General features: G+C 30.3%; 3 protein-coding genes across 3 annotated transcripts in view; 2 read left to right on the top strand and 1 right to left on the bottom strand.

The window, feature by feature from the left end:
- The window catches only part of LOC114348105 (uncharacterized), a 300,717-nt gene that overhangs the window by 186,314 nt on the left and 86,986 nt on the right, over positions 1-27,417 (top strand). The gene's annotated exons all lie outside the window — the stretch shown is intronic.
- Positions 1-27,417, bottom strand: part of LOC114325692 (uncharacterized) — a 357,661-nt gene that overhangs the window by 314,831 nt on the left and 15,413 nt on the right. The window contains exon 3 of the mRNA XM_050657110.1: positions 24,550-24,947. Within this exon, the coding sequence (XP_050513067.1) occupies positions 24,550-24,947 (398 nt within the window). The remainder of the gene's footprint in view (positions 1-24,549; positions 24,948-27,417) is intronic.
- On the top strand, positions 1,251-15,463 carry LOC126887687 (uncharacterized). The gene is made up of 4 exons (XM_050655337.1): positions 1,251-1,655; positions 7,814-8,053; positions 13,767-14,017; positions 14,920-15,463. The coding sequence occupies exons 1-4, from the start codon at positions 1,475-1,477 to the stop codon at positions 15,457-15,459; spliced, it is 1,212 nt and encodes a 403-aa protein (XP_050511294.1). The 5' UTR covers positions 1,251-1,474; the 3' UTR covers positions 15,460-15,463.

Genomic DNA, 27,417 nt, shown 5'->3' with positions numbered 1-27,417 from the left:
CTCAAAAACTATGTGAAAAACTGAAAATTTGAATGTTGCCAAGGTAGGTGGATATTTTTTAAACATCGATTGATGAAATCCCGAAGAGTTTTTTGCAATACAATATTCAAAACTTCTTTGTTTTTAAAGGAATAAATTCGTTATTTCATAAACCGGCGAGATTAAGGAAAAATCCCGAAAGAGGTCGATTTTTATTTTTAAGGTATGATATTGTGGCATATATGGTATACTAGTGACGTCATCCGTCTGGGCGTGTTGACGTAATCGATGATTTTTTTAAATGAGAATAGGGGTCGTGTGGTAGCTCATTTGAAATGCTCTTCAATTCTCTATTCAGTAATGTAAACATTTACATAATTATTTATACAGTGTGTCCTTCTACTTATGTTTTTGTCAAATAATTTAATTTAATAAAATTTTTTTGGACACCCTGTATAAATAATTATGTAAATGTTTATATTACTGAATAGAGAATTAAAGAACCTTTTAAATGAGCTAGCTCACGACCCCTATTCTTATTTAAAAAAATCATCGATTACGTCATCACGTCCAGATGGATGACGTCACTAGTATACCATATATGCCACAATATCCTAACTTAAAAATAAAAATCGACCTGTTTCGGGATTTTTCCTTAAAGTCGCCAGTTTATGAAATAACGAATTTATTCCTTTCATTTGCACCATACTGTCGCGTCGGTGGAAAATAGTGCCGCGCACGCTTGATTAGCAATTAAAAAACAAAGGAGTTTTGAATATTGTATTGCAAAAAACTCTTCGGGATTTGATCAATCGATGTTTAAAGAATATGTGCCTACCTTCGCAAGATTAAAATTTTCAGTTTTTCACATAGTTTTTGAGGGTTAAAATGGCCGATTTCGCAATTTTTCAATTTTTAATCACTTATATGTCAAAAACTATCATTTTTAGAGAAAAGTCACTAAAGACCTTTTCTGTTTGGAATGATCCAAAAAACCTAAAAAAACTTTTTACCACGCAAAAAAAATAATTTTAGAAAAAAAAAACAAAAAAAAAACCTTTAAAAAATTTTTGACCACCTTTTGGTCCTGGCAACATGCAAATTTGTTAAAAGGAGTCCTTTTTGAGTAAGATTGTGCAAAAAATCCGAATTAGAATATTTTTCCTAGCGGATGCGCAGTGGCTTTCTGGACTATCTGTATTTTTGTTGTAGCTATATTTATTATTTAACTACTTCATGAACAACATCTCATCCGCCTGTTATCGCGTTTCAGATAACACTGAACTTTTTATTTTGTAATCTCCAGATCTAATGAAGGTTACTATTTACTTTTTACTATTAATATTGTATAATGTTTAATTTTCAGATTTTTTGAGTGTTATAAAAACCCCCTTGGAATATCTGTGTAGATAACTAAAAAATATAATGGTATATATTTAAAACAATAAGTGGGACTTCTACTCATTTTATAACAAACAGCATAGATATTGTTAAGATGACTATAAAAAACATAGAAAAACTGTTAGAAAAATATATTGATGATGGAAAAAACATAATTGGAAGTGAAATAACCAACTTAGTGGAACCTGGAGAAAATTATGGAGGAGAATTATTCAAGATAGATGTTACCATACAAGAAATCAGTACCAAGAAGAAGGATGTTTTACATCTTGTAGGTAAGTAGTCAGTTTCTCATTTCTAAATTACTTTCCTCTATTCATTATTAAACAAAAATCATTAATTCTGCTTTCTTCGCTGATATCAGCTATCACTTTATTACTTTTATAGTGGCATATCATACCCCTTACCTTTATTTTATACACTATTTTTTATGTATTCTATACACTTTTACCAGGGATACACACCAAGTTGGCGGAAAATCTTAACAAAAATAAAAATAAAAACCGGGACACAAATAACAACAGGATTTGTATTACCACTCACCAATACTATGGTATCTACTCTCAACTTTTCAGATGATCAAGTAATATTGGCTCAAGATTATGACGATTTAAACTATATATGGCCCGAAAATTAATTGAAAAATATGACATAATATATTGACACCTCCATCGAACAAGGTTGTAACTCATTTTTAGCGACTTTACAGGAGAGGCAAAAAACGAAAACATTAATTTTTAAAATTTTGTAGCGAAATGATTAGACTATCTTCACTAATGTGATATGATATTTATAACATAATAAAGAATTATAGGTCTGGATCCCGCGTATAAAAAAAAATGAATAATAGCAAGCTGAAAATTTGTTAATAGCTTAAGGGTGTCTAGTCGGACAAACTTTGATATATGGGAACTCTGGAACAGGGGAAGTTTTAATTGTGGAACAGGTTAAAAATTTGGACCGGTCATACCACGAAAACGCCACATGTATTTTGTCCGACAGAACAGCAGTCTGATTTTTGCATGAGAGTTTAAGTCGGACAAAATACATGTGACGTTTTCGCGGTCTGACCTTCCAAATTTTTAACCTGTTCCACAATTAAAATTTCCCCTGTTTCAGTGTTTCCATATATCAAAATTTGTCCGACTAGACACCCTTAAGCTATTAACAAATTTTCAGCTTGCTATTAATCAACTTTTTTCATACGCGGGATCCAGACCTATTACTGTGAGATGTATGCTTTGTAATTTTATTAGCTATTAAAAATCTTGAGCTCGGTTGAGATACAACCTTGAGATTAAACATGAGTATTAGTAGAAAAAGGTTGTAACTCGCCTAAGAACAATGTTACACTCTCCGTGTTAATTATTTTCCAGTATAACTATTCAAAGGTTTTATGTTTTGAATTATTTGCAATATAGCTAGGAAAAAATTAGTTTTTATGGTATATTTAAACAAAATATCAACTCACAGTTTACACAATTTTAATTGGAAATTATAAATTTTACAATAACAATAATATCTATCACTATGAAAAAAACACGGTCTCAAATATCCCAAATTTTTCTCATTTTTGTTGCATATCTGTAAATATTTAATTTTAAACCATTTTACTTTATTACTTTACTCTTTTACTATTAATATCTACCTCAAAATTAACATGTGTGTCCTTAAATAGGTTAAAATTTAGAATTGCTTCTGATTTATTTCAGTTACGGATTTAGGCTTGCCTGATGCTTTGGCATATCGTATCATGGTTATCCATTGTGTGGGGCATATGGCATATACGACTTAAGGATTTTACATATTATCATGCAATGATGCCAGCACCGTTCCGGCACGTAGCGTTTCGTTTCCGAAAAATATTGATTTTAATGGTATTAAATATGAACAATTCATACTGTCCGAAGCGTATAGTATTCATCTGTAGAGCAAAAATAAGTTCGGCTAATGGATTAAGTCCACAGTCAGGAAATTCGATGACACACACAAAAGCGTATTTATAGTATCAGAAGAATCTTTGTAAAATCAGGTTTTTCGGAGACTACGTTACGTGCCGGAACGGTGCGGGCATGATAATATGTAAAATCTTTTATTAATGTTTTTTTCTTTTTCTATAAGGGCATGCATTGAATCACCATCGTTTTGTGAATGTGCTATTTCAAAAAATACATGTGTAGTGTTAACATTAAACTTTTTCACTACATAAAAGTAGGTAGAAAACACTATTCTATGCTTATTTTGTCCACCATAACTATCAAAAAGGAAAAAAGTTTGTAAAGCCTTTTTTACTTTTATTTCGATAAATTGATTTATGAGATGCACCATATGTTTGAATACTTTATAAATTAAAAATATGTGCAACAAAGTTTTAACTCATTTAAAAACCTTGTTAATCGTGAAGTATAAAGAAAGTAAATATTTAAATATGGAGTATCCAGTGTTACTGCCTTTTTCACGCTAAAATGGCACACGTAATTTAAAATACAACTTTTTTCAATGGAGTATTAGCCAAACTATTGAGAATTAAACCTGATTAAACTATGTCGTTTATATTGATGTGTGCGCAATTTTTTGCTGAATTTGCCTGTGTTGAAATCTGAAAAAAGATGTAACTTGGGTTACAACCTTTTTCGATAGGGGTGTCAATATATAATATGACATACATTGATATAATATATTGTGAAGTCTAGAAGTGAAAAAAAAAGAAAACCGAATATTTGTGCATTGAAGGAGAACAAAAAGATCTCATAATAGATGAAATTACCACGATAATACACATAGTCGAAGCACTGCTACGACTACAAACATCTAGGTATAAATATTTCGAACGATGGAACATTAGAACAAGCCATAAGAGAAAGAAATACGTCAGGTAGGAAAGCCATCACAATGTTAAACAGTATTTTATAAGACCAATTCATCAGCAAAGTAAACAAAAAGAGGCATATAAGACTATAGTGAAAAGTATCACTCTATACTCTATACCTACAGCTGTGAGGTATGGCCACTGAAAGAAAGAACACTAGCAGCCCTGAGACCAACGAAAATGGATTTTTAGAGAAGAGCTGCAGGAAGATCTAGAAGAGAAAGTAGGATTACCACGAACGCATTAGAGAAATAATGGGAATGAAACAAACAGTCACCGATGACTTATCGACAAAACAACTTATCAGGTTTGGACATATAGAAAAAATGGATCAACAACGAATACCAAAGGAAATACTCAAATGGCAACCAGAAGGAAAAAGAAAACGAGGTAGACCGAGGAACAGTTGGAGCGAAGGAATAGACAAAGTGCTGAGAGAAAGAAACGTAGAAGATGATCAATGGAACAACCGGACGAAGTGGCGATTGGAAGTCGAAAAACGGCGGAGAACGTTATAAACCGACATGTAGATAGTAGTAGTAATGGAAAATCTTTGGCTAGTAAGTCATATTTTTAAGTTTACAAACAGAAAATAATCCGAGGTGGTCTTATCTGGCTAATTAGTCTAATCGCAACGTAGAGGCGAGTGTACACTTTTAGGTCGCAGTAATTTGATGGTGGTATTATAGGTTTTTTGGGTCGCTGAATCCAATGGAAGTGGTCTGGAAGCCCAAATGTGGTGCATTTAATTGTTATTATTAAATTATGGAAAAATTAGGTATTTTTCAGGAATTATTAAAGCCATGTAAACAAATTGATAGTGTTAAGGTTTAAGGTGTATTTTTGGTCGCTGAATAGAATGCGACTAGTCGCGATTACTCAAAATATGTTCTTATTTCGTTAATAACAAAATAATTGTTTATTCGCCGAAAATCTTGAAATGTGCTACCTACAGCAAGTTTGTAGTTTTTTCCTAGTATTTTTATACGCTAAAGCGATTGCCACTAGTCGCGATAGCTTAAACCACGTTCCGACTTTGTTATTAATAAATTAATTCAAAAATAACGGTTTATAGTACGTTCACTTACGGTTTTTGCTCTAAATTTTAAAAAATCACTTGGATTGACATTCAATTTGGCATACACGTAGCTAACATGTCAAACAAAACAAGTGATATTGTGCCGATGTCTGCTTTTACCCTGGGGTCAGTTTTAGCCCTTTTCGGGGGTGAAAAAAGAAACCTTTAAAATAAGTCTCGAAGTGCATAAACTGATTAATTCGACGCAACTCTTGTTCTACACAGTTTTTTCACTAAGTCAATACTTTTTGAGTTATTTTGTTTTTTGTTGAAAAATGAACATATTCACTCGCAAATAACTCAAAAAGTATTGCATTAGTGAAAAAACTGTATAAAACAAAAGTTGCTTAGGATTAATCAGTTTATCCAATTCCGGACTTATCTTAAAGGTTTTTTTTTCACCCACCAAACGGGGTGAAACTCACCCCCAGGGTAAAAGCACACATCGGCACAATATCACTTATTTTGTTTGACATGTTAACTACGTACATGTCAAATTTCATGTCATTCCAAGTGGTTTTTTAAAATTTAGAGCAAAATCCGTGAGTAAACGTACTGTAAACCGTTATTTTTGCAATAATTTATTAATAACAAAGTCAGAACGTGGTTTAAGCTATCACTACTAGTAACAATCGATTTAGCTTATAAGAATACTATAAAGAAACACTACAAACTTGCTGTGGATAACGCATTTTGAACTTTCCTGCGAATAAACAATTATTTTGTCATTAACAAAATAAGAACACATTTTGAGTAATCGCGACTAGTCGCATTCGATTCAGCGGCCAAAAATACACCATAGAAGACTTTAACACTACCAATTTATATACAGAGCTTCTAATAATTAATGAAAAAATACCTAATTTTACCATAATTTGTTAATAACAATTAAACGCACCACATTTGGGCTTCCAGATCACTTCCATTGGATTCAGCGACCCAAAAAACCTATACCACCATCAAATCGCGGCGACCTAAAAGTGTACACGGGACCCCCTATGTTGCGACTAGACTAAATAGGTAGCACAAGAAATCAACTAAAACTAAAAGGAATTTTAGCGGTGGTATCCATAAAATTATAGTTTTAGCGCACAAAAATATTATACATATTGTTATGCTCTACTTGATCTCTTTTATTAGATTGATTAGCAAATTCTTAATTTAATTAACTACTCAATTATTTTAATTTCTGCCTATGTAAAAACAACACCAAATTCAAATTAAATTTTCTAATAAACTTTACTCTCAGGGCAAATTTTGTATTCGATGCAATACCTGTGATTTGTGGCTTCTAGTATCTCTAGTTGCTTACTCCTTCCAGGATCAAACAGGGAAATTAAACACATTTAATATCATAAAAATGTAATTTATTATTTATTTATCCAATATGCTGTATAAATAAGATTTGAAAAAAATATTAAAATCTAAATTTGTTGCAACAATATCTTACTTAATAAATAAATCTTTAATTCTGATGTCTCCTTGTTTTACCAAAAAAAAATATTTAAATAAATTATTGTTTATGTATACTAAATTTAATAAAATTTACTTTTCTCCTTTTGAATTGATTACTTAAAGTTGGAATGACTAACTGAGTTATAGAACTGTTCAATACAAAACAAATGAGCATATATGGTGTGGATATAAACAAGCTCTCTCCGTTTTTTAACCTTTTTGTTTCTTCACTCCTTCTCTTCCCAGATTGCGTTGTCCTTGATTCTTGACACGTACTCTTTTGATGTTGCGAAAAGGTCCCTCTCGTCCACTGCTTCAAAAAAAACAAACAAAACCACTCGCTTGAATTCTCCACTCAGTTTTCTCCTTGCTCGATATCTTGTGCAAATAGATACCAATCAGCTACTCGTTCTAAACAGAACAAAGAAATCTTCCTCGGACGCAGGAAAATTTTACTTCTAAACCGGTCAACAATTTCGTTTCAACTTGATTCTGCTCGCAAAGGCCGATTTCACCACTTTACACTGACTTCTGACTTTTCAAAAAACTGGACTGCTCTCTCCCGATATTCATCACACACTGTCTATCTTTTCTCTCTGAAATTCCGACTCCACATTCTCATCCCTTCCATCGATCTTTCCCTACCCAAAACATTTATACTTTCCTTTCCTAAGAAAACCAACTTAATTTGTATCCAACTTTCCATTTTGTTAAAATTCTAAGAGATATCAAATTACACAACCCGAAATAACATGCACTTTGCAATAGTTTCGAACCATTGTCTGTAAATCTTTTCAAGAAACCCATTAACGAAAACCACAGTAACGATTTCTGTTCCCCGAAAAACTACTGTTTATTAACTAAATTATACTCTATACAATTTTTGGTCATATACAGGGTGAAGAAAATCTACGATCTCGTGGTCCATGATATAAATTTATTTTCTGAATTTTTCCAAAAAACCATTACAACAACCGTTACAACAATATGTAACGTATTTCTGAATTAACTAAACATTTAAAACATTTTAGGTAAGATCATTCCACAAAGTGAAGGAGCTCAAGCTGCATTTAATGTTCAAATGACATTCAAATCCGAAATAGCATTCTATGAGAAAATTGTACCGGAACTTCAAGGCTTCCAGAAAAAACATAATATCCAAGAAGTAATTAGTTGTTTTCCCAAGTATTATGGAAGCAGGTTGAACTTAAATGGGAGTGACAAAGTTGATAGAGACGGTGTAATATTGCTAGAAAATCTAAAGGTAAAAGGTGAGTTTAAAGTTATTTTCTTGTGACATCTTACTTCCGCCTGTTGTACATTTTTCTAAAAAGTATTCTGTTCTGAGACAGTGGTTGTTGTATATGGAATAGCGGCTTTTGTAGAGTTTCTGCGTTTCTGCTCTATTACATATGCAGAAAAGATATGATCAAAAATAGACAAACACATAAAAGAAAGAAATAACATCAGTTTTAAGTACGAACAACATCTTAAGCAAATACATTAAGGATAATAAGCCAAAACAAAAAGCAAATAAAAACATGTGGTGACTGTCCAAAAACATAAATCGGACAAACTGGCATAACAAACGTATAGCAGGACACAAAAGGCTTTCAATAAAAGAAAAACAGATTATACGTAGGCACTTTATCTTCTAAATCATAATTATAGTCCAAGCTGTGGGTGAAAAATAGGTCGATTTCATGATATAATTCAGGAATTTTTGAAACCTATCAGGTGTTGTAAAGGACGATGCCAAGAATAACTTATACTAAAATGTAACCAAAAATTTTTTGCGATTTTTTATTTATGACGATTTTCATTTGTTAAATTTGCAATTTTTAAGATTTTTAATTTTGCAGCTTGGGATATTCATTTTAGAGAAAAAGTTTTAAATAGAAAATTGTAGTAAATTAAAAAACCTACAATTTGAGATATTGCAAGTTTAATTTTGTTAATACGTTATTGCAAAACAGCCTGCGAAAGGTCCAAAATGGCTGTTTTTGCAATTGCATTATTTATTGTAAAAATATTTTTTATATATTTTTTAAGGCTTTAAAATGAAGATATTTCAATACTAAACATAAAAAAAATTGTATTGCCCAATTTGTGAACTTGTTGCTTAGATATTATAATTTGTTTATCCCAAGAGGTCAAATGTCCAAGGCTATAACTTTTTGAAAAAAAAAATCGTACAGAGTTAATCCTAGATCCACTCTCCTTCTAAAGACTTATATTTTCATATTCTGATGTAAATAAATGCGTATAACATTTTTCAGCCTCTTATTTCGGGTTTGAAAATAAGGGGGCAAATTTCGTTATAAACATTTAGAACTGAAGCTTCCCCTGTACATGCTATGAGTTTCTAACTTGCAGATTATTGTTGCAGAAGCCAAAATAAAGATTCAAAACCAAATAAAAATATTCTACGGCCAACTGAAGCCGAGATAATTGTTTTTGTTTTCTTAAATCGTAGTGACTTTATTTATAACAATTAAGAAATTATTTCACAGTCATTGACTAAAGAACTGACTGATGTTATCTTAAAATAAAAATTATTTTGACCCGAAGTTACATTTAATTAATAAAAATGATTTTTAAAGTGTAGTGGAGATTTATTTTTCGTTTCGACTGTGATTTATTGTGTTGGTTGCACTTAGCAACGGCTAGCAACTTATAATACATTGAATCACGGTTTTCGCTTTAACTTTCAAAGCACCGCTGGGATTGACATGGAATTTGGCAAACACATAGATAATATATTAAAGAATAAAAATGATATTGAGCCTCTGTGTGTTTTTGTCCTAGGGGCGAGTTTCACCCATTCTAAGGGAAAAAATATACGTTCAAAATAAATTTGGAAATGGATAAAACATCTAATTCTAAGCACCTTTTGTTCTATAGCATTTTTTCACCAAGTTAATACCTTTCGAGTAAACACATTCATTTTTCAACAACAAAGAAGACACGTTTTTAGGCGGTTTTTGACAAATAACTCAAAAAGTAAGTACTTTATTGAAAAAAAGTGTTAACAAAAATATAGCAAATTAAAAATTGAAAAAATCGGTGTACGCGTGAAATCTCTAGACCCAGTAAAAACAAAGCTCTTGCTAATGAAAAGGAGGTTCATATCCGTCAAATTTCAAAGTGAATTAGTTCAACGTGAAATAACCGATAAATCATGAACTTTTTGGGGAAAAATCATTACAACGTTTTTAAAGTGTTTAAAAAAATATGTATATCTGTTTTAAAAAAAAGCTTATAGCATCAAAAGTAAGCAAGTTACGCTAAAAATAAAGTTGATATCTTTTTTTTGGTCAAAGAACTCGGGAAAGTCACCCCCTAATTAGCATCAAAAATGAAATTAATCAATTTCACTTCAATGTTGTGTTACTCGTGTATGTGTCGTTTATGTCTGTAAGTTTCATTGGTTCAAAATGCTTATTTTTGAAGGGGCAGTAGTTAAAGGACTTGAACTAGTCAATAATCACGAGTGTATGCAAATTTAGAACACCCATATCTTAACAAATTTTTACCTTTCAAATAAAAGCAAAAAATCCAAAATATTCGTAACAGCAAAAACTAACTTTTATTACTCTTTGTGATTTTTGGTCACATTAATAAATTTTAAGTTATTTAGAAAAAAACATTTTTTTTTAAATTAAAAATTAAAACAAATTTATTTTAAAACCATTTTTTTTAAATAAGCCCTTTGAACCGATGATACTTACAGATCATATAAATAATACATGAGCAAAGTAACTTGTGAAGCGGTAATGATTAATGTTATTTAAGATGCTAATTGGGGGTTGACTTTCGAGTTTTTTGACCAAAAAAAAAAGATAAACTTTATTTTCAGAGTAACTTACTTACTTCTGATGCTATAAACATTTTTTAAAAACAGATATACATATTTTTTTAAATACTTTATTTTTCTCCAAAAAGTGCATGATTTTTTGATTATCCCACGTTGAAATAATTCACTTTAAAATTTGACGGATATGAACTTATTTTTCATTAGCTAGAACTTTGTTTGTACTGGGTCTAGAGATTTCATGCATACATGATTTTTTTCAAATTTTAATTATCTATATTATTGTTAAAACCCATTTTTTCAATAAAACACTTATTTTTTGAGTTATTTGTCAAAAACCGCCTAAAAACGTGTTTTTTTTGTTTGTTGAAAAATTAAGGTATTTACTCGAAAATAACTCGAAAGGTATTAACTTGGTGAAAAAATGCTATAGAACGAAAAGTGCTTAGAATTAGACGTTTTATCCATTTCCAAACTTATTTTGAACATATATTTTTTCACCCTTCATAAGAGGTGAAACTCACCCCCAGGACAAAAGCACACAGAGGCCCAATATCATTTTTATTCTTTAACATGTTATCTATGTGTTTGCCAAATTTCATGTCAATCCAAGCGGTGCTTTAAAATTTAAAGCAAAAACCGTGATACAATGTATTATAAGTTGCTAGCCGTTGCTAAGGGCAACCGACACAATAAATCATAGTCGTAACGAAAAATAAATCTCCATTACATTTAAAAATCATTTTTAATAATTAAATGTAATTTTCGGTTACAATAATTTCTATTTTAAGATAATATAAGTCTTTCTTTAGTCAATGACTGGGAAATAATTTCTTAATTGTTATAAATAAAGTCACTACGATTTAAGAAAACAAAAACAATTATCTCGACTTTAGTTGGTCGTAGAAAATTTTTATTTAGTTTTGAATCTTTATTTTGTCTTCAGAAACAATAACCTGCAAGTTAAAAACTCAGGATGTACAGGGGCGGCTTCAGTTCCAAATGTTTTTAACGAAATTTGCCCTCTTATTTTCAAACCCAAAATAATAGGTTGAAAAATGTTATACGCATATATTTATAACAGAATATGAAAATATAAATTCTTTAGAAGGAGAGTGGATCTTGGATTAACTCTATACAATTTTTTTTTCAAAAAGTTATAGCCTTGGACATTTGACCTCTTGGGATAAACAAATTATAATATCTAAACAACAAGTTCACCAATCGGGCACTACAATTTTTTTATGTTTAGTATTGAAATATCTTCATTTTAAAGCCTTAAAAAATACATATAAGTTATTTTTACAATGAATAAGGCAATTGCAAAAAGCGGCCATTTTGGACCTTTGGCAGGCTGTTTTGCAATAACGTATTAACGAAATTAAACTTGTCATAGCTCAAATTGTAGGTTTTTTAATTTACTTCAATTTTCTGTTTAAATTTTTTCTCTAAAATGAATAGCGTAGGCTGCAAAATTAAAATCTTTAAAAATTGTAAATTTAACAAATGAAAATCGTCATAAATAAAAAACCGCACAAAATTTTTGGTTACATTTTAGTATAAGTTATTCCTGGCATGGTCCTTTATAACACCTGTCAGGTTTTAAAAATTCCTGAATTATATCACGTTTTTTCACCCACAGCCTGAGGTATTATTTTTTTAATGAACAGTTTCCAATTTTTTTTATCCACAATAAAAACCTTATGCCTAACCGTAATATTTATTTTATCTGCAGCAATGCAGAAAAGCTGCATAGATGTTGTGTTGAACCAGGTTCTGAGGTTCTTTCAGGATGTTCTTCTTCTTCCTGGACCTCGCTTTCCAAATATTTTTCCTTGCAGGATGACCTATAGGATGGCATAGCTGGACTCATTTCGCATAATATGTTGGAAGTATTCCATGTTTTGAGCCTTGATGGTGGTTAGTACCTCTCGGTTCTTCCCCATTCTTCTAAGGACCTCCTCATTCACAACCCTGTCAGTCCACGGGATTTTAAGAAGTTTTCGATATAGCCACATCTCAAGTGATTCCAATAGTAGTGATTTTAACTTATAATAAATTTTGTTATAATGAAATGTTTAAGATAAGCGATGGACTGAATCAGGGAGGAGTACTGAGCCCCACACTATTCATCGTACTCATGGATGACATCCTAAAAGAAATGGAAGCAAAAACACGCAAACTACACATTGGTTACCACAGACTAGAACCCATAGGAATTTCAGTATGTGCATTTGCAGACGACCTAAAGTTATTTGCACACAACGAAGATGACCTCAAAAGGAACCTAATAATGTGGAAAGAGGAGCTGGAAAAAAAATATGAAATTAAACATGGAGAAAACAAGGATATAGGTTATGAGGAATGACGATAGACAAGTAAATATAGAGATAAATAACAAGAAACTAGAACAAGTTACAACATATAAATACCTGGGTGTGAAAATAGAGAATGGAGGAAGATCAGAAAAAGAAGTCAACGAAAGGATAACCATGGCGTCTAGAATGTACCAAAGTTTAAACAGAGCATGCATTGGAAAGAAAGAAGTAATCAGCAGGACAAATATTATGGTATATAAAACGATCTTCAGGCCAATCCTTACCTATGGTAGTGAGAGCTGGGTGCTAACATAATCATCGAAAAGTAGAATAAACTTAATGGACCTGAAGTACCTAAGAAAAGTAAAAGGAATTTCAAGACGCGATAGAATAAGAAACAGCATTGTGAGAGAAGAACTACAAGTCAAAGCAATAACACAAATACTAGATAAGAACAAGCTTAAATGGTTTGGACATATGTGTAGAATGAACGAGAATAGACAAGTAAAACGTGTATGGGAGGCAAAAGTAAAAAAGAAGAGAGGAAAAGGGAGACCAAAGAAAACCTGGAACGATGAAAGGGTAGAAATACTGAAGAAGAAAAATACAACTTGGACTGAAGCGAAATGGGGGGCCAAGAATAAGCAAGAATGGAGAAGATTTGTATATGATATAAATGCATCAAATGTATTTTTTTAAACACCTCACACCGATAGGTAGAAATATTAAGATTATGTATAGAATAAAAACATACTTTGGTAGTGATAGGAATTGTGACATTTGTTATGAAGGAACGTATCAAACTCTAAATGGCAAAATATGTTTTTTACTTTTTATTTTTTAAATTCGCAGGATACCATAACCTTGATCGATACATTGGGTATAACTTGGAAGATACCAAATTGCTTCTTAGAGATCTAGCCATATTCCAGTCAACAGTAGTTGCTTTAAAAATTAAAGAGCCCGATGTATTTAACAGAAAAGTTAAACCATTTTGTAATAACTATATGGTAAGAAGTGGGAGTAATCCATTTAAAAAAATGGTCTTAGTCATTGAAGAAATCCTAGCAGAATCAGAAGAATGTAAACCATTCATTCCAAAGGTAAATGACGAACAAATATTATGTTTAAAATTATCTATTTTTCTTTAAACTCGCTGTATCGGTAGGTATATCTGAAGGAGTAACACTGAACTGCAAGAAATCATCTCTTATCGTTCTGATCATTCATACTTTCCACATCCGTATAGGTGAAAGTTGAAGACCTTTCTCCTCCAGGTATTATTTTATAAGTTTCTGAAGCCTATTTCGTTCTTGTCCCATCTGAAAAATAACGCCAAGTTTGACGTTATACCTAAATTTTAGGTTCTTTTTGTTTCAATCCCACGATTCATGCCATTTCACGAGACTATTGCAAGGATTTCTAGCAATTCATTTGGTGTGCAAAGGTGTACGATCCATTACGATCTGGTTATCTCCTATTTCAATAAGCTATGGTCTTTTTCTTCATTAACATTGGCATACAATAAGGCTGGAAGTTATCGTATTTTTTATAATAATCTGATAGCCACCCACAATCTGATAGACTACCCATACTTCTTGGTTTCTTTCGTCACATAGGTGATTCCACTGATTGCTTTTTGATCAACTTTCTTAGTACTCTTTTTGCCTCTTTCTCTTTAGCATTTAAACCCCATTTTTTGTATGCTGCATATAGACGAGTTAACATAAATTCCAAGTCGAATGAATCTTGAACGAGTATTATAGCCTGATCATCGCCGAAATGAATATTAAGGAGACAGTCGTCTCCAATGTAAAATCCCATACGTTCACAGCTTCTCTTCCATCCCTTTAGGACAATCTCAACTTATAAATTAAACATTAATTAAACCCTTTAATAATGTGAATTACATCTGACAGATTGTTATTAACCTTTATCCTTTATGTACCCCATATTTTGCTGTAGTTTTTAAGCCCAAGCAATGTTTAACTGTTCTTGCTTTTAGGTAAAAAGAGCGTGGGACAAAGGAGACAGCAAAACTGAAGTACGAGAACCCTTTGCAACGATCTGCCATCGAGACCTCTGGCTCAACAACACAATGACCAAATACGAAAGTGGAAAACCACCAAAGAACATGTTTTTTGATTTCCAATTGTACGATTACGGCTCACCTGCAGTGGACGTTCTAAATTTCATATTTACCAGTGTCCAGACAGCTGTTGCTAAACAATATTTCGACGATCTAATACACCATTATCATGCAGAATTTGTGTCCAACTTAGAACGTTTTGGATGTGATACAGAACCGTTTAGTTATACAAACTTTCTGAAAGAGTTAGAGATGGAGTCTGAAATAGTTTTGGGCTGGACGATGGATTTTGTTAGTTTGGTAGTGTTTAGTAAAAAAGGCCAAAGCTTAGGAGATCTTAATCCAGATTTTGAAGATCCTAAATTTAGGCAAATGATGAAGGACAGGATGATGCCAGAAGCCAAAGAAAGACTGCTTTGTATAATAAATCAGTGTCATAAATATAACTGGTTATAAATAATTTACGAATATAATCTCTCTCTTTAATCCTAACCCCCCAAATGAAGTGTAGAGGTCGACGTGATGTCGTGTATTGTCCGTCTCCAAAGATATGTCTCTGGTCATTTCTTTTACCTCAGACATATGTAGTTTGCATATTCCTGTAATTTGATCGATCCAACTTTTTGGGGATCTTCCTTGTGATCTTCGGCCTTCCAGCTTTCCTCCCCGGACAGTGTAGTGGTCGACGTGATGCCGTATACTGTCCATCTTCAAAGATCTCTGTCTCTGGTAATTTCTTATATCTCATACATATGTCGTTTGCATATTACTGTAGTTTGATGGATCCATCTTGTTGGGGATCTTCCTTGTGATCTTCCAGCTTTCCTTGTATGACTATTTCCATGTTTTCTGTGTTTGCTCTCATAAAATGTCCAAAGTATTTTAATTGTTGGAGATTGACTTTACTGAAAAGTCGTTGGGTAATTTTTAACTCTCTTAAAATTGAATTATTTGTCCTATCGTCAGTCCAAGGAATTCGTAGCACCCTTCTTTAACAGAACATTTCAGTGGCGTCTATCTTTCTTTCTTCCTATTGTCTCAGGGTCCAAGAATCACATCCGTAGGTCAGTACTGGGAATATTAAGCAATTGATCAACCTCATCTTTAACGGTCTTGAAATTTTGACTCTTGAAGTCCTTCAATATTGTGGTTATTTTTGCTCTGGCAACTTTTCTTAGATCACATCTTCGTTTTATTTCTTCCTGTAGTGACCCTGTGTTTGTGGTCAATGATCCCAGATATTAAGTGTGAGCTCACAACCTCAAACCAGTCAATTGTTGTTATGTGTGGATAGTTGTTATTTAACTTTAGGGGAGTGCATATAGATTTTCACTTCGGAAAAAATCAAGAAAGATAGAACTTTTTGTAATTTTATTAAGAAATGTTTAGTAAAAAACATATCAGAAAGTTCTACTCGAGAAGTGGGTGCTTCATTTTTTATTAAACAAATGAACTACGAAATTAGATGTTTTTTTAAATAACTCCGAAAATATTAATTTTAGAAAAAAACTTATTTGACCATTGAAAAATTCAGAAAATTTTACAAAAAAAAACCTTAAAAAAGAATTTTCTAAAATTAAATCTATAACTTCTATAATTTTTTAATTATAACGCTAAAGTCACCCTTCTCACCAACATTGGCGCACTGTAATCTAACGTACGGCGAAGTGTATGGTTGAATTATTTTAATGTAATTCTTTAACTAATGGATCATATGAAATTTTACAAATTGAACATGAAATAAGAATAATTAAGATATCTTATAGTTATAATGGAAAGAAATAAAATGTATGGGCATAACTACGGTGGGGGCGGAAAATGAGCCTTGTATGAATATTGTTTAAAAATGATTTAAAAATGTGTAACTAATACAGTTTTTCTTATAAAACTCTCAGTTTTGCACAACTTACCTTTCAAGTATTTTACTAAATGATGTTTCATTAAAAAAAAATCTCATAAATTTAATTCAAATGATATGACGTCTCAAAAAATGTAATTTTTGAAATCTTCGTAGTTTTATAGAATTACCATCAATTTAAGACGATATTACTAAAGTTTGAACACATCTATTACAGTTTTATAAGTGTTTTTTTAAAGCTTGGGATGTAATCTCTAAAATGCATTAAATTATTTTACTTTAGAAATGAAATAAACCATTTCTTTTTAAGAAAATTAAGAAAATTACAAAATTGTAATACAAAAACCGAAAATTTCCAGCTAAAAAAATGTTTATACAAAGTGATCAAAACTTTTTTCTGTAAAACTTACCTAAAATACATTTAATAATAAGCTTCAACAATAATAAATGTTCAGCAAAAAAAATTTTTTTTTTAGCTCTTATACAGTATGTCTGCGTATCTTGGAACCTATTGATAACTTTTTTATTATCAGTTTTACGAATAAAAGTTATTCTTTATAAAATACTCTTCATCGTATATAATTTAAGATGCAACCATCAAATATCAAATTTAAATAATTTTATACGAGGTATGTTAAAAAATATGAATTTCACTCAAGAGTAAAGTACCGTTATATTTCAGAATATCGAAAATTGTTATTAAGAAAAGTTGTTTGGAATTAAAAAATTGTTTTAGAATTCAATGACATCCTTCTAATTAAAATATTGTTAATAATAAAGGCACTTAACTCTTAAGAAAAATTCATATTTTTTACATACCTCGTATAAAATTAAAAAAGTTTGAAGTCTGATGGTTGTATCTTAGATTTTGGACCAGGGAGAGCACTTTATGAAAAATAACTTTTTTTCATAAAAGTGATAATAAAATAGTTATCATAATTGTAATAAAATGATGATGAGTAGAGAGCGGAATATATGCAACACAACATTACCAAAATATGCGCATATATATATGCCTTACTTTTACTACAAATATGCAGGTATTTTTTCTAAATTTGTCTAAATATGCAAATGCATATTAAAAATACTCAAAAATAAAACAATATGTTAAGTCGTAAAGTCTTCAAAGAAGTTGCCTTCAAAAATACGTACAACTTTCCTCAAACAATCGAAGCCCTCATTTTTTTCTAAAACATTTTTTAATTTATTGCTTATTGTAATCTCTGTATTTCCGGGAATTTTTTGACAATGAGCAGAAAAAGTGTTAACAAGATTAACCGAATCACTTAATTGTAAGTTCCTTTGTTCTAATGACTTTATTAGATCTGGTAAAAAACTAAAATTACATTTTATGAACATAAGTTCTTTAGCAATTTGTACGTTACTTAAAGAACAAAGTACGTTACTTAAGCTGAAGAACAAAAGCGGAATTGTCTACAATTTGATGGATTTTTGTATTTTGATGCTTCTCACTATGTCCGTCTTTATAGAAGTAAAAGCGAATTTGTCGAAAATAAAAACACTCTTTCCAGAAAAATTTCTTTTGTGGGACATGATGCTTTTGTTTGTCAGTTCCACATTTAAAAAATGAAATGTGAAAATGAATGTAACTTACGATTTTGGAACAAGCCTTGCAAAATACTTTGTCTCCACTTATCTTTAACTCGGGAAAACACTTTATCCAAGCACTTTTTTGAATGATAGACATATTTAAATTTAATATACACCAATCATTTCAAAAACACTAAATACGATACAACGTTTACTTTAAACAAATGTTGGCCGGAAACTGACAAAATAATTATTAGACCCTTAAAAGCAGGTAGGTACCTACGACTTGCTACGCTAAGAAAATAATATTTTTCTGGGAAAACCCATAATTGTTAAATTCAGGTAGTAATGGGAAAGTCCAGATGAGCGATAGATAGATAAATAACGAGCTCGTTCATATCGAAGTTAGAAAATTCCAACTAAGAGAGGAAAATTTTAAACTTTTATATAATTTTTTTTAAAATATGAAAAATAAATCGTGTTTAGCTTAAATATGCAATGTTGTGTTTGTTGTCTGAAAATATGCAATATATGCATCTATATGCACTTTCCATATATTCCGCTCTCTAATGATGAGTATCCGTAATTTGAGAAAAGATTAAACAAAAATTTTCAATTAGAATGATTGTATATTTGTATAGTAATTGTATATTTAAACTGGTATATTTTAACTGGAATATAAAGGTACTTTACTCTTAAACGAAATTCATATTTTTGACATAACTCATATAAAATTGATAAAATTTGATATCTGATGGTTGAGTTTTAGATTTTTGACTATTCAGAGCATTTCACTAAGAATAAGTTTTTTTCGTAAAATTGATAATAAAAAAGTTTTCCATGTGGTTCCTAGCTACGCGGACACACTGTATAAGAGCTTCTGTATAAGAATTTTCAAATTGCAATGCCATATTCGGATTCAGCATAACTAAAACAAAATAAGAACATATTTGATCAAAGTTAAATGATGAATTTAACGATATTTTTAAAATTATTTATACAAAACAATTGTTACTGTTTAAACAATTAATAAACAATTAGCGGCCAAATCTGCGAGTAGAACTTTTTACTTTAACATGTATATAAACTAACAAAAAAAGTTTTAGAAAAATATAAGCTTGTTTGAATTTTTCCGAAACAATGCATGTTTTCGTTCTAATTGCACTCCCCTATTTATCCAGTATTAAATTCTTTGTCTTTGATATGTTTAATTGAAGACCACATATTTTCGACTTTCGTTTTTACCAGAATATAATATGGAACGATAAATGTAAAAATTATTGATTCGACTGTATTAAATTATTCATTTGAATCTGGATTTTAATTTTTTTTACTTTTGTGGTCTTTATTTTTAAATTTTTTTAATACAATTTTTATTTATATTTAAATGATGATCATTTTCGTTAATAAATGTAAATACGTTATATTACTGTGTTTATTTTCCAAGTTTAAACTCCTTGAGAAAGAACAGTTTGACGAGGAAATAAAATGAATTGATTGCTATTGTGTTGATTATTTCATTTTTACTTTTTCTACTTCTTAATTATGTACAATGACTTGTTTTTTTTAGTTCAGTTTCAGTCTAAGTTGGGATTGCAATGTCCAGCTTGCATACCAGCGTTTGGCGGACTTTCTGGGTTGTCTTCTATAAGTCTGGTTGTCTTATATAGTATCTGTTTTCTCTTTCATTACAATCTTTTCAAGTGCTGCTTTCAGTTTGTCCACGTTTGTTAATTCTATTTTCTCTCTATACATTGACTAGTTTTGATTATTTGCGTGATCTCCTCCTGAAGTAAAATGTCCTGTATCCAGTTTAAGTTCTTGTTCTTCTTCTCATATCAGTGTACTATCTTAGATATCAGATTGGTATTTTGATTTTTCCTTTGCCCATTTTTTATGCGTTTTATCTTTGTAATATATATCTTCATATTGCTTTCCTCCATTGTATTTCTTCCAGCAGATTTTCTTTTCCTTTACTCCACTATTTTTTCCTCTTAAAGTGTTTGTTCAATTTTCTCATTCCGCATAATTCTTCCGCCTTATTTATTATTGTTTTTTTGAATATGTTCCATTTTACTTTGTGATTTCTGTGGGTTTCTTTACTTTCTTATCTTTGGAACTCTCCATTAGTATTTATCTTTATTTTTCTCTTTTTTATTTTTCTGTGCTCAGTTCTATTTCCTTTTCTTTCAAGTATTGCATTAAATTATGCTAAAGCTAATCTATATAGTGATCGTATTTCTGTTCTCTTCTTGTTTTAATTTTTAGTATTGCCTTTTTTAATTCTTTCGTAATGTAGTACACAATATAATAATATAATAGAATATAATCTATTAAACTTTTATTACTTCTTTATTTTACTATAGACGTGTACTTATCTTCAATAGGGCTTTTCATTCACAGTCATTTGTTTCGAACTTCTGTCATATGTTGTATAATCGGTGTATATTAATATTATACACGGATTATACGACATTTGACAGAAGCTCGAAAATCAAATAATTTATTCAACCACTTAGTTATTATACAATATACATATAACAGACCTAATTAATATACTTATACTGACTGATTCATCCGGAGGCAGACCTAGACACAAGGCATCTGTTTGTCGGATACCTCCCACTGATGTCAGTCAATATAATATACAATGTACATATAATTTATTAAATACACTGTCTATAATATGTATAAATTAAAGTAAAATATAAATCAAAACATTCAATAACAATAGCAAATCGATACATTTCTTTTTAGATTTTAACTGTTTATGCGATTTAGTTTTTTTTTTTTTATTAGATGATTATTAGATGATTAGATGAAAGAGTAAAAAAAGGAGAAAATACGAATTGGTTGTGCAAATCAAATTTAAACATTTTCAAATATTTTAAACATTTCCGGGTTACTGATAATTAAACTCTTTACTTCTTTACTAAATTTATGTCTTATATTAATTTCTTTTAAATGCGTTGGTAACATATTAAATAGTTTAGGACCATAATAGGAAAATGATCTCTGCGTCACAGTTTTTTTAAATAAATTAGTATTTAGATGTAGATTAGTAGCTGCTCTAGTAATTGAAGTTTTTTTATTGTTTTTTACTTTTGAAAATTGGGTCCTTAGGAGACATTGGTGTATATAAATTTGACGTATTTTGAATAATTTTGTTTCTTGGTAGAGTAGAGATGTTGAGTGTAATCTAGGTTTTTTAAATATTATTCTAAGTAAAATATTTTGTGTAGTTTGCAAATTTTTTAAATTAGTAGAGAATGCACCACCCCAAATAGTTATACAATATCTTAGAACTGATTCAACTAATGAATTATACATCATAATAAGATTGGACTTAGATAGGATGAACCTTACTTTATAAAATTTATGTATTAAAGCTCTTATACGTTTAGAGACATAGGTAATATGATGTGACCACCTTGTGTGATGATCAATCATAACACCCAAATATTTTATTACAGGGGTTTGTTCTAGTATGGGGCAATCACATATATTATCTTTACATCTGGGATTATGCAGTCTAATCTTTAAAGATGGTTGGTCCGTAACTGTTGGGGAAAATGTTACATATTTTGTTTTCTCGACATTTAAAGTTAAAAGATTATGATTTAGCCAAATTCTAATATTTTTAAGACAAACCTCTGTCGCAAAATGCACTTCTTCCCAAGTATTTCCTGTAATTATGAGTGCAGTATCATCTGCGTAACATACCAACTGTCCCTCAAAATTTTGGATTGTTGCAATACTATTTATGTATACGAGAAATAAAATAGGTCCTAACACCGTTCCTTGTGGTATCCCCATCTGAACATTAATATTAGTGCTTATTTTGTCACCGATTTTAGTTTGCTGCGTTCTGTTTGTTAAATAATTTTTAAAAAGATCTAATGCAATACCCCGAATACCATAATTATTCAATTTACCTAACAGTTTGGCATGAGATACCGTGTCAAAGGCTTTAGCCAAATCCAGAAAGACTGCTAGGCATTTTTAGAATTATCGAGAGCTTTAATTATTGTTTCAACTAGATTCAATGCGGCATCTTCTGTACAGGATTTTTTTCTGAAACCGTATTGAATTTTAGAAAGAATATTATGCTGATCCAGAAAGCTAACCAATCTATTTGTTAATACTTTTTCAAATAATTTAGCAAAGTTATTTATTACAGATATCGGTCGATAATTAGTTAGTTTATTTCTAGAACCGCTTTTGAAAATGGGAGAAACTATAGATTGCTTCCATTGCGTAGGTATTTGTCCTGTTGAGAGATTGAGATTTATTATATGGGTTAATGGGCCCAATATATTAAGATGAATATATTTTATTAATTTGCTACTAATCTTATCGGGACCAGGAGAACAATTATTCTTTAAATTAGATATCAAAATAGTTATTTCGGCCTGCGTTACCGGTTTTAAGAAAATAGACGATTCTATATAAACATCTCTCAACAAATTATCAGGTAAATTTGAATTTTCTATTTTATTTGCCATTTTCATTCCTAAGTTTATAAAAAAATTATTAAACACATTTGCCTTATCTGTATTATTTTTAACGCAGTCCCCATTTTCATTAACAATATCAATATTAGAAATATCTAGTGTATTTTTACTTCCTGCAACCTCATTAATAATATTCCATAATTTTTTAGTATTCCCATGAGTACCGTATAATTTTTGTTTATAATAATCATTTTTCTGTTTTTTTATTAACACATTAAGTTTATTTCTATATTCCTTATACTGTGCTTCTAGAATGGGTGTAGGCGTTTTATTTAGTTGTTTTTTGAGGATATGACGTTTATGAATGGATGTTATTATTGCCATAGATATCCATGGTTGTAATTTTTTGTATTTGTTATTTTTGTTGACAACAATTTTAGTGAAAGAGTTTGTAATTGTGTTTATTTTATTAATGAAATTGTTGTAAGAAATTTGAACATTATTATTATTAATTACTTCAGACCATGATTCATTTTTTAAATAATTATTTATTTTTTTAAAGTCAATTTTTTTGTTGTAATTTTTTTCTTTATGTTCTGTATTTATACTGTCACAGCTTTTAAAGGATATCAAAACAAATGGCGAAAAATGATCTGTCATATCGGTTTGAAAAACTATCGAATCTATATCAATTTTACTTTCTATATTATTAGTTTTCCTAATAAATATATGATCTATTGTTGTCTTAGAATCAGAAGTAACTCTTGTAGGTTTATTTATATAAGAGATGAAACCATATGTATTTAATATGTTTAGATACCTAGTTGTATCGGGTGTATAGGATTTTAACAAGTCGATATTTATATCACCTACATAAACTTCAAGATGTTGCATATCCAACTGCTGCAGATATTGTTCCAGATCGTTTAAGAATATTTGAGTATTTGTTGCAGGTGGTCGATAATAGGCAGTTATCTCAACTGAATAATAAGTATTTAAATGTTTCGTTAAAAATTTCACGCGGAGAAATTTACTATCATTTATCTCTATAGTATTAATTGTAGATGATATACTATCTTTTATATAAATCACCGTACCATCGCATTTATTTATACACGATTCATTATAATATATTCCGTAACTCGGAATATGAAAATCATTTATATTTACCTCCCTAGTTTCGGATAAAATAATTATGTCCAAAAGATCCTTACCTGATTCTAAATATATGAGCAGTTCATCAAAATGCTTTTGTAAACTTCGAATATTAAAGTGAATCACACCAATTCCATTCTCCCATTTTACCCTCTCCAGTTCAAGTAAGTAATCTTGAAAATTATTATATTCTTTTGTATCGATTTCCTGACTATTATCTAAAATTTCTAGGTATTCAAGCATTTAGTCATAAATTGTACCTGATATCCCAAAATTTAATCAATCGTTTATTAAAGCGAAATAGAAAAATGGTATCGAAAACAAAAATTTAAAGCCTTAAAACCTAGAGAGCATTAGCAATAATACAATTGATAAAACACATATTATTTACAAATTATAATGAGTTCTGTATTCATCAAAGTCTTTAGAATTTTTTATTATTTTTACGTTACCGTTTCGACAGACGTAGATTTTACCATTGTCAGTCCACACATTTTTTAAACCCACAAGACTGGTTAGCTGATTTACCAATTCCAATTTTAAGTTAGTGAGATCTTCCTTAATAACTACCCCAGTACCCTTTAGTAGCTTCTTCTTAGCGTAGACTGTTTGCTTATTCTCGATTGTATTTAATTTAAGATACACAGCCCTAGCTTTATCCTTGTTTTGTTTACCAATTCGATAACATAAGTTAATATCTTCATATTTTAAATTTAAACCCATTTTAGAATTTATTAGGTTAATTATTTCGTTTCTGGTGTCTTCTTTCTCATTTTCCTTTAGATTAAAAATTCGTAGACACATGCGCCGGTTCCCTTGATCTAGTCGATCAAATTTCTCGTTCAATTCTTCTATTTTGCGCTCCAAGTTTGTTTTAGTGGAGTTAATATCCACTTTAAGTGACGCCACTGTTTCTTCTAAATTACCTAGACGGGTTTCAATGGTATTTATAATGGCTACGGCGACATTATCAGTAAGACTTTTTATAATATCTTTATTTTGGAGACTTTTTATAATGGCTTGACTTACAGCATTTTCAATAGCTTCTTTTACTTCTCTTGTAATAACCATAGTGTTCCAATTTTTTTTTTCAACTCACAGCACCAAAACTATTTTATATTCACACTACTGAAAAATTAGGAATTTTTTCGCTGAATTTCCTTATTAAAATGTTACTTTTTCGGGAGCTCAGATTACAACCGACTACTCACTACAATCCATAGGCGGCGAATGAAACAAATGACAATCGATGAAAAGCTCTATTGGTTGGTTCTAATAGGTGTCCTAATCTTTAGATTAGGATTTAAGGATTGGGATATTCGCCAACTCGCAACTTTTAATGACAAACATTTTCAAATTAACATGTACACCGGCCAATTCGTAACATTTCTACTACCTGAACCAGCCAACTCAAAACCGTGGATTTAATCTACAGGTGAATTCGAAACCGTGGATTTAATCTACAGGTGAATTCGAAACCGTGGATTTAATCTAATACCTCAGGCAGTTAGGTTAAAACGTAAGAAATAAATATGAACAGTAACGGATTAAACCAACACGGAGCCTATCGCAAATGTATACCTTTAATTAATGTTTACTGATAATCAAAGCTCCAATTCTCTTTTACTTCAACTCATTTTAAAGCTATTTCAATAACTAATCGGATCTTTTTTCAGTTTTTTGGTTAAATGCCGTAACTTATAGACGAAAACTATTAAAATCGGCTATTTTCCATTTAAATTTTCAATAAATAAATAAATTGAGAAAAAATTGGTCAGATTTACATAAATTTTGTTATTCTATCCATATAGAAATTAAAACATTTGTTACATATTTATAGTAGTTACACTGATTATCATAAAAATCGTGTAGTGTTAATCATTTCTTTGAGGTATTTCACGTAATATCGAGAAAGAAGTTTTATTTTTACATAAGTTATTAACGTTTAACTGACTAAATTTATAGTTTTGTAAGCAAATTAAGTATAGCAAAATTTCTAAAACCTTGTTTAAATTGTTTTACGTGCACTATAATGCGGTTATCTTAAATTTTGTTCATTTTTGCAAAATGTAAAATGTGCATTTTTGACATCAAATTGTTGATAATCAACATAAGTGTTTGTTATTACTCCAAATGTTAAAAAAACTTGCCGTCGGTATCACAGGTTACCTTGCAACCAGATGCAACCAGATGCAAAATATTTTCCACTTTTTAGCACTTTCTTTAAGTAAAATCACTCATTACGAAATCTGTTACAAAAATATCAGCTATTTTCAGAAAATTTATTTGGATTTTCTCTATTAACTCTTCCAAGAGACAATACATAAATTATGAATACCTTTTACACCACCTTCAAAGAGGGTAATTTATACAGGAACATACCTGGAATATCGGTATTAGATTATCAACATTACTTAAAAAACGAAAGTTGCAAAATCACCATTAGTTAGTGGGTTATTGAAAAATTAGCTGCGCGCCAGAGTTGCCAGTTGGCATGTAATTAGGATGGGGGATTAAAATAGTTACGAATTCACCGGAACCCAAGGATAGGTTTTAAGAATAACAAGGTAATTTATGACATACTTTCGTAACTGTAACAAAAAAACAAGAATATGTGTGTACTTTGTACGCGCGTAAGAAGTTATACTTCTACTACATATTATGTGATTTTTAAAACAATACCAAAAATTTAAAAAAATAAAAGAATAAAACGCACACAAACACTTTGAAAAATGCCACAAAGAAAAAATGATTTCTGAACGATAATAATTGTTGGCAAAAATTGTAAATACGCATTTTCTGAAAAAGAAATTATATAACAAATATGCTTACAATCATAACATGCATAAGAAAATAAAAAAGTAAAACTTGCATCGGGAATTGAACCCTTGAATTTCGTGCCGCTTTGACTCGTAATCGAAGCGTAGACTCACTCGTCCAATCCCACATTATTTATCATGTGGAAAAATACGGTAACTGAACGTTTTACTGTTTGACAGTTGTTTTGAAAATTAAATTATGTAGGTTAAATTTTGTGGAAGAAAATATAAAAATATAACAAAACAGTAAGAAAACAATATATTAGATGAAGATTGGTAGAACTTTTGTTGGTAATCAAATTAAGTATGTAAATCAAAGCATTACATACCTACTAGATAAATAAATCTACGCCAAAAAATCATAATTTAAAAATAAAAATCGAACCTAATTTGGGATTTCTCTCTAAAATCCGCATTCTTGAGAAAATAAATGTATGTATTTCAACCTAATACAAATGTATAATTACAATATGATTATAATAAAAACTACTTACCAAATTAGAATGAGTTTTCCTTGTCCAAAATAGTCCAAAAGTCCAAAAATACAGGTATATGAAAACTATTTAAAAAGGCAGTA

This window comes from Diabrotica virgifera, chromosome 7, assembly GCF_917563875.1.
Source record: "Diabrotica virgifera virgifera chromosome 7, PGI_DIABVI_V3a".
In the NCBI taxonomy this organism is placed as follows: Eukaryota; Metazoa; Arthropoda; class Insecta; order Coleoptera; family Chrysomelidae; genus Diabrotica; species Diabrotica virgifera.
The sequence above is the reverse complement of the archived record's forward strand: the minus strand, read 5'-3'. Positions and strand labels throughout refer to the sequence as shown.

Excerpts from the sequence above, each read along its gene's own strand:
- LOC126887687 (XM_050655337.1), top strand. The coding sequence starts at position 1,475 with ATGACTATAAAAAACATAGAAAAACTGTTAGAAAAATATATTGATGAT. Across the intron at positions 1,656-7,813 it reads GGATGTTTTACATCTTGTAG|GTAAGATCATTCCACAAAGT; the intron begins GTAAGTAGTCAG and ends AAAACATTTTAG. Across the intron at positions 14,018-14,919 it reads GTAAACCATTCATTCCAAAG|GTAAAAAGAGCGTGGGACAA; the intron begins GTAAATGACGAA and ends TCTTGCTTTTAG.